Below are 12,976 nucleotides of genomic sequence, written 5' to 3'. Positions count from 1 at the left end.
GTTGCGTACCAAGTCCTTGAATACCATCTCTCTCCGCATCAGAGAACCCAGTGCAAACTCCATGGCTGGGGTAGCCAGACAAGCGTGTAGGATTATCCGTGAAAAGGATACACTGATGGTCAGGTACCTCTTTTCCCTGTGTTACTCTACCGAGCGGTGAGAGGATGCAGCACGTTTCGTTCAAACTGCGAGAGGCAGCAGCTCAATATCCTTTTCCTCCTTATGTGCTGCTCTGAGGATGTTTGGATAACAAATTACAAAATTAAACCCATTTGCCTCTGCTGTAAAGCCAAATCCCTGTGCTACCGTTCCAGAGCCACTATTTGCTTTGTCAAATACTTTGGCAAGGTGGGGAGTTCTACCTATCTTGTGAAATGCGGTGGATAATAGGATTTCCTAATGTGTCCAAGATCTGTGTATCCAGATGGACACAGGGAAATTACAGATTCACAAGCACAGACCTATGAACAGCAGAGGAGCTGAGCAACACCAAGCTGGTACCAGCCAAGGTCCAGCTACGGCTGCATCCCACAGCATCACCCCTCAGTGCTGTCCTCCCTGCCTGAGCATGGCAGTGTTCACCCCTGCTCAGGCATCACCCAGTGATAACTTGTCAGCAGATTCAAACCTTTCCAAAGGGTTGATGTGGAAAACAAGATCTCTGGAGAATTCCCCAAAACTGTGAATCCACCTGGGAAGGGCTGTTCAGCCAAGACACAAAACCAGACAGGGCCTTGTCATTCCAGGAACTGTGAACAGCTTCCCCGCACACTCAGAAAGGAGAAAGCGTTTCTGTATTTCACGCTGCGGGGAACGTGGTTTTGCAGGAGGGCAAAGGGAGGACCCTCTATTCAGGTAGCAGTCAAAGGGAGCAGAGGGTGCTTGGCCGCCTGCCGGAATTGGCCCCGTATTGGTTACACCCCCAGCTATTTAAAGAAAAACTTGGCCTCTCAAAGCTCTCTGCCTCTCTCCTGTGCCTTTGTATTCTCTAGAAGGTGAAGCGTAAGGGTATAAAAAGCTGCAAACAAGTTCCTACCTCTGGAGACCAGGCATTTACTCTAAGAAAGAAAGACCAATTGCTTCCCAGAGCATTGTCCACCCACATTAGAGAAAGGATTAAGCAGATACATTCAGCTATTCTAACAGATTTTCTTTAAACCTTGAATACGCCTCTCACACTTGGTAAGATAATCACATTAGTTTTGTCATTAAAAGATCCCTTTTATAGAAAGTACCTAAACCGCTTAAACCACCCAGAGAGGTCGCATACATTAGAAAACAACAAGACAAACGGAAGGGATTTGCTATTCCCGGTCTCAGTGTTTCACTGCCCCTACTTTCTAAACTGGGTGATTGAACTAAAAGATTTTGCAAATCACCAGTGGAAGGGAAAGCCCTGAGAGCTGGGCGGCAGCCACCCCTGCCCGCCCCAAGGGGCTCTCACTCCCCATCGAGGAAACGCTCAGATATAGAACTGTGGAAAATACATTTTCCATATGGAGATGCCCACATGTTACACCCGAAGAACCCCGGCAGCCAGCTGATTTTCTTGGGCTGAATATCCAGCACTCAATTCAACTGCAAGATGAACAGCAGGTGATGTAGTTTACTACTGCCTTGGAGAGCACAAATACCGGGCACTCCACGCTCAAGGACCACGTTCTCACTCTTCACTGCTGTGGACATTTGCTGTCTCTGCATCGCACCCCTGGACCAGGGGGACCTCCACAGTGGGGCTGCAGAGAGGGTCCCCACCTCAGCAAGGCTCAGAATAGCAATGCAATTAGCTGTTAGCAATATAATTAATGCTATAAAGCAATTTCTTCATTGGGCTTGTATTACTGAAAGGACAACAGAGAAGGAAACTGCCCTAAAGCATGTGGATCAAATAGTTTCAGATTTGCTGATGAAAATTAGTTGGGCTGGGAGGGAAAAAAAAAAAAAAAAAAAAGCAAAGCTGACTTGGGGCTTTAACACTTGTGTCTCTGCACGTGGAGGCAGTGCTGTAAAAATCAAGGAATCAAAATAATATAGGAACACAAGTCTATTCATATCAGCAGAATCTGCAAGCAGTTGTCCAGCATCTTTAAAATGATAACATCAGGATGGGGGTTGTTTTTTTTTAACAAGAGAAAGGGAAATTTGAGAAGCACTTAAGCACTGTGAATTTATCCCAGATATCCTCAGAGCTTTTGCCACTGCTTCACTGCTCAGGTAGCACAAGGTAGGACACATGTTCTGCTAACCTGCGCTGCCAAAACAGACCATTTTCATTTTTTACCATGGACAGTCTTAAAGAAGCTAGATTTGTAAACTCATTTTTGTAAGACCAAGGCTTTGGTTTAAGAACACACAAAGAGACTAGATTATAAAAAAAATCTAGAGGCTCCAGAAGTAACACCTAGTAATACACGAAACACCAGCACCAGTGACATTACCACGGCAAGTGACAGACGCAGAACTAACTGGATTCAAAAAAAACCCTCTCCAATGGATCATTTATAAATTATTCCTACAGAGTAAAAATAACATATGCACAGTTTCAACTTCAGAAAGATTTCTATTTTAAGGAGCAGCAGCCCGCTTCAGAAAGATGAGACAAATGTGTTGCTCGCTCAGCTCCGTGAGGACTCGTTTTATAATTCCAACAGCACAAATCTGTCCCCATGGTGGTCTTTTAGTGCATTCCTTTCAGCTGGTTATGGCTGTGAGTGCAAGTATCATCAGGTCCGAGTAGTCTGAGACATAGTAATTTTAACTTAAACTACCATAAACATCTTTTGTTTTTCCTCTAAACACAGTTTCATGAATGCATCCCTCAGCTGTATCACCGATGTTCTAAACCAACAGGAGAGAGCAAAAAATGTAAGCTTGGAGTACAGAGTCCCCTGTGCTTTTTCAACCCCACGTTTATGGGTTTCACAGCATTCTTCTGACTGTCAGAAAGAGACAATGAATCCACCACTAGTCCTGGAAGGTATCTGAGTGTCTATGTGCAAAGTCTTCAACATACAGAAAGCTCTTTAGGTCTTTCACATCTCAGAGTTAGATGAGCAGAGGTAGGAAAAAAAATATCCCTTTGAAGCATACTGACATTTGCCTGCAACTTAGTGCACTGACGGTATGGGAGACAGAACTTGATTCTCACTTTGCATGAAATTTTTCTGTGATTTAGAAACCGGGTTCCAGGTTCCTGGAGGGTTTTTCCTTTCTATAGTCTCCTTTGAAGATCAAATACCACATCAAAGTTAAAATTACCTACAATCAAGTTGCAGAAGTTATTTAGCTCCCTCCCAGCACTCTGCAGCCTTAGCCCTGCCTGATTAATAGTTTTGGGCTACACAGCCCAAACCTTGTCAAAACCTTGACTTGGCAGGTCAGGGAGTGTTACAGATCCATCCACACAACCTTCATCACTCACATGTAGGAAGCATGTGTTTGCTTGGGACTGGAATAAGCTTTCAAAAAATCAAAATGGATTTTTTTTCCTAGTATAGCTAACCTGACAGCATTCAACATGGTCACCTATGGAGAATGAGCTCATACCACTGCTCCTCACCACACAGCTAAACCTCTGGAGTGAGAAACTACCGAATGAGTGCAGAGGCTCACCATCTGACATCGTGACTGCTGTGTGTGTAACTAAAGTTAATCCTCAACTAGTTTTTCTCCTACTCCAGAGTCAATCAGAAACAAGACATTTACAGAACTCCAAATCTGGCAAGGGATAAAAATCCATGTCTTTGCAAAACAAACAAACAAAAAAATCCAGCTCCAGAAACTCATGTTTCATTATTTCAATGCACTTTTATTGATAGAAATAGCATTTGCACCAGTAAAAATTCATGCTTTGGGGAAATCATTCATTCTTTTTCCTTCTGCATTCCCCAATGAGTAGGAAACATACACTTTTAAATTCCAGTCATTTATGACGCATGCCAAGGACCACGCATAAGCCAGAGATGAAGTATAGTCCATCATCATATGCCTGGAAAGAGAAATCAACCATTTCCCATGGCCTATTCTGTTCTCACCTGCATGGAACAAGCAGGGGAGCCACCATTTAGATGAGGTAGCCGAACACCACAGACAGTTTTTCTTGGTAGCAGACAGACGTGTACATAGATTTTAAGCTGAATTCTGAATTTTTAAGGTATGTAAGACCTAAGGTTTCAACTAAATTTGATGGGAAAAGTAACAAGGAAAAACAATTAAAAATAACAGAAAACCAGTCACCTAATTCATAAGCTGGTCCAAGCATTAAGAACTTGATACAAAATGCACTTCAGTTAGTCTCACAGACAGAAACAAATGGAATAGTAAGATTAAAAACCAAATAAATAAAAAACCCACTAACAAAATCACACTGAGCAATTTTTTGTTTTAAATGCATTTTCTCAAAATTTAAAATTGCATGTTTAAGGTTTATTAAAGACATTTTTTCTGATTATGAAAGGAGTGAAAAAGAAGAGAGGAATGAAAGTTTAAGTCACTTATGCAGATTGAAGCTACCAAGTTTTTTTCTAAACAACAAAGAAGCTATTTCCTGAGACAGTAGGTTCACTAGCAGGGGGAGAGAGAGACAACCTGATTAACAATATACAGTAGCTGTTAATTTGGATGGTTCACAGCCCAGTGCAGGAATGTCCCCACGTCCTCACACAATGTGGAAATGTTTCTCCCAGAATCTGCACTAGGAATAGCATTCTGAGCAATCAGTGGGAGCAACTGGAACAGCCTCTTGCTTAGTTAAACCACAAATTTGTGATCCACAAATCTGTATTTACTCCTGCAGATCCCGTTCCTTGCCTTGCAGCAAACCCGGACATTACCATACATTGATTAACACATCAAGAAGATACAACAGTATTTCTAAAAACTTGACTGTAACCCAGCTGATTAAGAAAACAATAACAATTTCTTGTTTCAAAAAAATTCAAGCCCACCATGTTATAATAAAGTACACAAGTGAGAGACTAGAGTTTATTTACAGCAGAGAACCAAAAATTGGAACCATCAGATTACCAACAGCTTTCAGTCAACAGGTTTCAGGCAAATTCTACATAGCTCTTCCTTTTCCCCTATGGTTCTTCGAGTCTTGTTCTTTACAGTCTCTTAGATAATTACCTTGCTCAAGAGCATGAAAGGTTCAGATTGCAGAGTCTGAACATAAATGCCGTGTTTAACACAAGGGAATGACAGGAACTCCATTGGAAAGAAGATGCAGAGTGTTTTAAAAGATAAAATTTCAGTTTTGGGTTTGCTTTGTTCCCAGAGGATGGGAGGAGACTGGAAACAGAAAAGGCCACCTGGTGTCTTAGGAAAATACTCAACTATCAAGCACATCAAAGCTGAGAAAAACTTTTCAACAGAACTGGAGTTTTAAGAGTCTGGGGACAAGAAGCCTTAACCAAGTCTTTCTGAAATGGAGTTTTCCTTTAAATTGCAAAGAATCCTTTCTGAAGAAGGGCTTCAGTGTGAATGAAGCCAAAGCTGGAAAATGAGGGGACTGCCCCAGCCATTTATTAATGTCAGATATGCTGTCTCATGAATCAGGGCAGTTTGTCTGTTTTGGAAGCCTTACAGAAAGCCCAGTGCACCTGGCTTGTTGAGCTCAGCATCAGTCTGTAGGCTGATCCAAGAGGATAGCTGCATTCTGTGTTTTGAATAGTTTGTCCCGCAAACAATTTTTTTTAAAAAGGCTTTTATTGAAAAGCCATCAGCAAACAGATCATGCAGAATTCGAACAATACACAGGATGGGGGGGGGGGGGGGGGGGGGGGGGGGAACTCACACAAGGCACAGCCCCGATTATTTGTCACTTCATAAGATCTAGCCAGCACAAGTGTCACATTTGCTCTTCAAGAGAACAGCTTTGAAAGCTTCCCGATTTGAAAGAGCTAAGTGTTTGTGGGGCATACACACACACACAAAAATACCCAGCATTTTCTTTGGCAACTATCATCCCAGCAGCAGATATCTCAGAATTAGGACAAACCGCAAAGAAGAAATGAAACCCTGAGGCAGACTGCGCATGCTCAGCCAGTTATCAACACAGCGAGTCTGGGCCCAGCCCTGACCATTCAACGCAGTGCAGAATGGAAAAGCCACCTGACGCAGCTTTGATTAATAAACTGCCAGAAAACTAGGAAGAAAAATATTTACTTCTTTTCCAGCATTGATTCCAAAGGGTAAGGGCTGTTCAGTTTCTGTACAAATGGCACAGCCAGTTTCCCCATGCCCTCCCTACTTTCTATCAAATATCACAGTAAGATGTGATTTCTGTTCCCCCATTATCTCCATGCCCCTGACATGGCAGTTTACACCAGCCGAGGATGTCTGAAATTCCATCCCGCTGAAGGCAGCAGGAGTTTCATCATCATCAGCACTGCCATTTAATCCACTGTATATACCAGCAGTCAGGGCAATCACTTAGCACAGCAAGGAAGGCATCAAGCCTAGAACAGGGAGTCTTTATGGTATTGTACAGCATTTTGAGAAGAGCAGAAGAGGAAAGAAAGCCAGAGCAGGCAGCTCAATCCATGCACTTGGACTAAAGTTTATTATCTGAGAACCCTCTCCACCCATCTGCTGCCTCCTTTTCTCACAGGCACAAGCAACAGTTAGCATTGCAACACAGGTGAGGAAACAGGAAGTGAAATGTTCAAATTACCGGTGTGATAAGGCCTGGCCCTACTCCCAGCAAAGCGAGTGGAGATATACGGGCCACAGCTGGTGCAGTACCACTTCAGTGGCTGTACCTGGCCTTTTCAATCCACTGCTTCATGTAGCAGATTTCCAAGGCTCGAGCTTGCTGCACAGATTGGGGTCCAAAGGGTTGCGGCTGCGTAGGTCCAGGTGATGGGCTCCATCTGGTATCACAATCGCCACAAGGGAATCTGTGATGTTCTGGGTCACCCCACCTGCAGACCAGGGGTCCAGGCCACCGTTGCTGGAAGGAAAGAATACCTCATTAGGGTACATCTGCGCAGCAGTCAGCAGCGGCGGGGCAGCTCACATCAACATAGCTACGCTCACTTGCAACTAGCTTTGCACAGGTACCAACAGAAACAGGCCTCAGCCCTGGCTCAATGGCTTGTGCCCACCCTTGTTACGAGCAGCCCTCTTGACAGAGGTATGGAGCTACTAGCAGCTTAAACAAGGCTATGCTTCTGTCATTAATGATCTGCTAACTCAGATAATGACCTATCGTAGTGCCACAGCCTCTGGAACTAGATCTGCTACCACTTGTCACTGCCATAAAAGGGTCAGGTTGCCCTATACCAAGACACGTCCAAATTCCCAAATCAAGGCACTTTGCTTTCCTTCTTCAGTCTGCCATAAACTAATAACCAAGTAGACCCTTTAGAGTTTAATTTTCAGGAAGTTCTACCTTTTGCTGTCTCTGCTGGGTGCCAACTTGGTTTTGCAAAGAAATTCTTGGACCTTCTGTTAGTCCCTTTAATTCTAGCAACAGCAATATTAAAATAAAGCTTTTATCCCTCAAGAAACTCTCTAAAATGACTCTTCCTCTGTGACAGAATAATTTCATGCAATTTCCTCCCCCCCCCCCCCCCCCCCCCCCGCCTTTATCCCAAAATCACTGAAAGGATTCCTTGTGCTATAGATCTGGCTCCAAATAATGCCTGGTCTATGGAGCATGCCAATGGCTGAGCTGGGGTGAGAGTTTTGCATCTCTCCAGAGCTGGGAATGAACTGACCCCATAATCTCTACTACATCTTATTCTCTTTACCGCAGTGTTCTTCCCACATGTGATCCATCTTTTTGCACAAAGAAATCAACATCTGCATACTTTTGGAACTATGCAAATCTAGATCTGTTCCTCACTTAAAACACTGGACCTGCCCACAAAAGGAAACGCTAGAGTATGTGAGTGTAAACTTCTAGGAGGATCTAAGAAATTAAAACATCCTTGGACATTAACAGCTATGCAGCTAGAAAAACACCACTATGGCAGCACCAGAAAATACCAGAAAGAAATGATGAGTAAATATGAGTTTTGTAGAAATAACTAAGAGTAAAAACCTGATGGGGTCTGAACTGATACTTTGTTTGTTTCTCCATTGAAAAAAAAACCAACCACCAAACAAGCAGTATGAATCTCTGGTTTTTTACTTTCTGTGATTCTAAATATGACTTAGGAGAAGAGAAACATTGTGTATCTGTAAAACAAAAAGCATACAGAGCTGCCCAATAAGCAAAAAGCACTGGATTTAAAAGGTCACCTGAATCAGCAGAGCACCTTGGCAACAGAGGGATGAGTTGCTGAGAGACCCAAGATGTACATGAACTTGGATCTTTTTGGTCCCAGTCATGTGGAAGCTAAGCATGCCACAAGAAAACAACACACACTGGCTTTTTTGGGAGCTTCTGGCTGCATCCTCTGTGCTCCTGCCAAATGATGGCACCAGAGGCACTGACGCAGTCTGGGAAGTGACACTTGCTGAAAGGAGAAGGGGGGGGATCGAGAGCTCATCACAAAATCATTTTAAGTTTTCATAGTTTTAGAGAATAAAGGTAAATCAGTACCAATGGCATGGATTCTTTATGTGTTAAAGCTAAGTGTGCATGTAAGTACTCAGTTGCCCATCTTACAGGACAGAAGTTTCCCCAATGTAAACAGAAGTAAAAGAAAAGAATAAAGTCTGTCATTCCTTTCTAGCAGTAGCCAGGCAAATCAGGCTTCAGAAAAAAAAAAATGTAAAATATCAGCATGCTAGTCCTGTTTTCAATTCATCGTATTTCCTTGACAGCATAAATAAGGTCCTGCCTATCCCACAGCAAACAGTTCCCTTTCCTATCATCTCTTCAGAGCCTAATCAGCCCTCTAGTCCTTCTCAGAACAAGTTTTACATAATCTTAGCAGCACAGTCTGTACATCCTTTAATAGGCCCACTCTTCACAGTTGCTGAAACAAAATAAGTTTCCTTTTATTAACTTTTATCTCTCACCTTTTCTCTTCAGCCAGGCATTTTTCTGCCATCTCTTCTTTTCCTCCATTCTCCTTTATGCTAACAATCCCTGCTTCTGCACATAGATCCAGTATCTCAAAACAGAGCCTACACTTTCTGCCTCTTCCCTGCCAGAGCAGAACTGGATAGGGGGGTGCCCTAAGTTAGAAGCATACAACCTAGGTGTGATCCATCCAGATTAAAAAAATACAAATTTTTAGACTGCACATCAAATTGCATACTGTCTGAAATAACCTGGGCTGATTTTGACTATCATAGTATGTTGGTGACAAGACACTACCAGCTGCTACAAGCTCTCTGCCACCACGTGCATGAACAGTGTTAAATGCCATTTCCACCACCGTGCAACACTTCTACACCAAGTACACAGCATGTTCCAGCAAGAGTATCAGGAGTGGAAACTGCTGCAAGAGAATGGGCAAACAGGGTTCTGAAAACCCCATTTTCCTCAAACTATTGTTTTAATAAAGACGCGCTGCTCAGGACAGGCAAGCAGTATCTGCCTACAGCCTAAGTACCCACTCACACACTACGTACCTCCAAGAAGGTACCAAAGTAGCAATGGAGATTCTTGTGTTGATACCATGCAATACATACAACAGTGTGAATCTGCAGAGTGATGCGCTGTTCATAGAGGGAGAAGCAGCCACACCAGTTTAAGCATCGTGGCCAAATCCCACTGCGGCTGGATAAATCCACCCTACAGTGGTCCTTTTCAGATGGAGTATTTTTCCCTTCCTGTGCTACACTGTTGTGCAAGTTGCCTGACACTTGAAACACAGTCCTTTTCACCCCACAGGGAGCCACATCCCCTGGTAAACATAGGGATATTTTTTGTAAAGCACTCCACAGTGCTCAGGGATAAAAGGCTCTTATATAAAATGTACAGTGTTGACAATGTATTTGTTTGAAGAGAAACAACCCAGCTTGAGATCCAGAGCTTTGTGTGTACAGCACTTGTTCATTCATTTGGTTGCTTTCAAGCTTTTCTCATTTCAAGCTCCTTCAGCTGGCATAAATTCTTAAAACACTTACTTAGATTTGTTTGCTTGTCTATCGCTTACAAAGTAGATTTCTACTGTACAGAGCTGTGAAGCCTTGGAAATGAGCAACACTGCAGCAGAAATTAAGTTAAACCAACAATTATTTTTTTTTATTAAAAAGTTTTCCAAAAAAGGATGGAATTTCTCACTAGACTAGATATCCTGCTGGGACAGAAACAGCAAGAGGCAAACAAGAGGGAGGCAACAGGCCTTTGGAGCCAAACAGACCAACGTTAACAGCTGAAATCTGGAGAATAATCCCCGATTCAAGTGATGGCTTCCTATTTTTAAAATACACACCTATTCACCAAGTCCAACAGACTAATTCAGAGTTGTGGTTTTGTTTAAAAAAGTGGTAGGGCTTGCTTTTTTTTTTTGTTTGTTTTTTGTAGTCCCTCACACAATTTTAACCAGAGCACAGAGGAACATATATCCAGGAGCTGCCTAGAGTGCACAATCAGCACAAGCCAGAACTCCTGAAGCACAGGCTTCAATGGGTTTATTAAATGCCTCCCTACCACATCAAAACTTTATGAACAGCCAGTACTTAACTGCTCAAAACTTTCTATCGCCACACTGCAAAATTACAGCTACACAAACTTCCCTTTAAAGAAAGCAGAGTTTAACCTAAAAAATAAGGAAAGTGAAGGCTGAGTAGAGAGCAAGCAGCATGCACTAGTTTTTACACTAGACTGAAACATTTCTTTCACCTTTTGTCCATATACAAAGATGTTTCAGACAAACTTCTGTTGTATTACCAGTACACCTTGCTAGAACAGAAACATCTATTTGTATTTGGAACTTAAACAAGTTTGTTGAAACTTGTCTAATTGCCAATAATAGGAAAACTCCAAGTTATTTCCCTCTTTTCTGCAAAGGGAAAAATGAAGGTCACTCCAGCCCTTCTGCAAGGCTATCACCCAGAGCAATAATTTTTGTGACTAAGATCCTGTGTTATAGCTAGAGCTTGTTTAGGCTTTCTTTTACATGGAAGAGACAGTGCTTTGGCTTCATAAAAGCTAGACTGATTTACCAGCATGAGAAACTTTGACTTTGGCCACAAGATAAGGAATCCACGTGGGAAGATTACGTTTGGCAGAATCCCAAACCAGATTCTTCTGTTAAGAGTCACACAGGCAGCAACGAAACAGTTGACTTCTTTGGCCACTGCAGATTGACCATTTTACTCTAAAGAGCAACACAAAGCAAGCCAACCACTTAATCAGTTGAAGTGCTGGAGACAGACCTGTTAGATACTTATAAGACAGGCTCTCTGCACTGACAACCTAAACTGGTAGGAGATTCCACTCTATAAGATGAAATAAGGCTCACCTGAAAACGATATTGCTGTATGAACTGATGTTTTTCCCTCCATACATAGAAAGAATCCAAGAGGGGCGCGGCCTCACCCCCCAGAACCTGTAACACTGGTCTGAAAATGCATCAAAGTCCCATTTCTGAGGCTCAAACATGTCATTGACACCATCTGTGCACATGGGCATCACCATCTCAGTGCAAGCCTGAAAAAGAGCAGGGTAAACAAGATGTATTCCCAGGAGACTGTCCAATAGCTGTTAGTGCAGTATTTAAATAAAAAAGGTCAAACACCAGTTGATAAGTAATTACTGTCAAAACATCATAGAAACGTTTACTTTGGAAAAGACCTTTAAGATCATCAAGCCCAACCATTAACCTAACACTGCCAAGCCCACCACTGAACCATGTCCCTAAGCACCACACCTACACAGCTTTTAAACACCTCCAGGGATGGGGGCTCAACCGCTTCCCTGGGCAGCCTCTTCCAATGCTTGATCACCCGTTTGGCGAATACCATTTTTCCTAATCTCCAATCTAAACCTCCCATGATACAGCTTGAGGCCTTTTCCTCTTGTCCTGTCGCTTCTTACTCAGGAGAAGACAGACAGCCACCTCACTGCAGCCTCCTGCCAGGCAGCTGTAGAGAGCAATAAGGTCCCCCCTGAGCCCCCTTTTCTCTGGGTTAAATGCCCCCAGTTCCATCAGCTGCCCCCCCCGAGCTGTGCCGCAGCCCCTTCCCCAGCCCCTGCCCGGCTCTGGACACGCTCCAGCCCCTCCGGGTCTGTCTGGGGGTGAGGGGCCCAACGCTGAGCCCAGGGCTCGAGGGGCGGCCGCACCAGGGCCCAGCACAGGGGGACGGGCACTGCCTGGCCCTGCTGGCCACGCTGCTGCTGACACCGGCCAGGGCGCTGCTGGCCGCCGTGGCCACCTGGGCACACGGGGGGCTCATGCCCAGCCGGCTGCCGACCAGCCCCCCCAGGCCCTTCCCCGCCGGGCAGTTCCCAGCCCCCTGCCCCCAGCCCGCAGCGCTGTGGGGGGCTGGTGTGACCCACGGGCAGGGCCCGGCACTCAGCCCCGTTGGGCCTCATACAACTGGCCTCGGCCCCTCGGCCCGGCCTGCCCAGACCCCCTGCAGAGCCCCCTGCCCCCCAGCAGGTCACACTGCCCCCAGCTCGTGTCCTCTGCAAACCCACTGCGGGTGCGCTCCAGCCCCTCGTCCGGGTCATCGATGAAGACATTAAACAGGACTGGCCCCAGTACTGAGCCCTGGGGGACCCCACTTGTGACTGGCTGCAAACTGGATTTCTCTCCATTCACCATCACTCTTTAGGCCCAGCCATCCAGCCAGTTTTCTACCCAGCCAACACTACACCCACCCAGGCCATGAGCAGCCAGTTTCTCCAGGAGAATATGGTGGGAAACAGTGTCAAAGACTTTACTAAAGCTCAGGTAAATAACATCCACAGCCTTTCCCTCATTTACTAAGCAGGTCACCTTGCCATAGGAGATTCAGGTTAGTCAAGCAGGACCTGCCTTTCATAAATCCACGCCTACTGGTCCCAACTGCCTGGTTGTCCTGTACGTGCTGTATGACAGCACTGAGGTCAGACTGGCAGGCCTGT

The 12,976-nt window shown here is 44.5% G+C and overlaps 1 protein-coding gene across 1 annotated transcript in view; it reads right to left on the bottom strand.

The window, feature by feature from the left end:
* Positions 1-3,782: 3,782 nt before the first annotated feature.
* The window catches only part of PRCP (prolylcarboxypeptidase), a 34,252-nt gene continuing 25,058 nt past the window's right edge, over positions 3,783-12,976 (bottom strand). The window contains 3 exon segments of the mRNA XM_080375917.1: positions 3,783-6,825; positions 6,828-6,952; positions 11,370-11,557. Coding sequence (XP_080232043.1) covers positions 6,749-6,825; positions 6,828-6,952; positions 11,370-11,557 — 390 coding nt within the window. The 3' untranslated portion in view covers positions 3,783-6,748.

The sequence above is a fragment of the Falco punctatus genome (assembly GCF_963210335.1).
Source record: "Falco punctatus genome assembly, chromosome: 2".
Taxonomy (NCBI): Eukaryota; Metazoa; Chordata; class Aves; order Falconiformes; family Falconidae; genus Falco; species Falco punctatus.
Note: the sequence above shows the minus strand (reverse complement) of the source record. Positions and strands in the feature narration are given on the sequence as shown.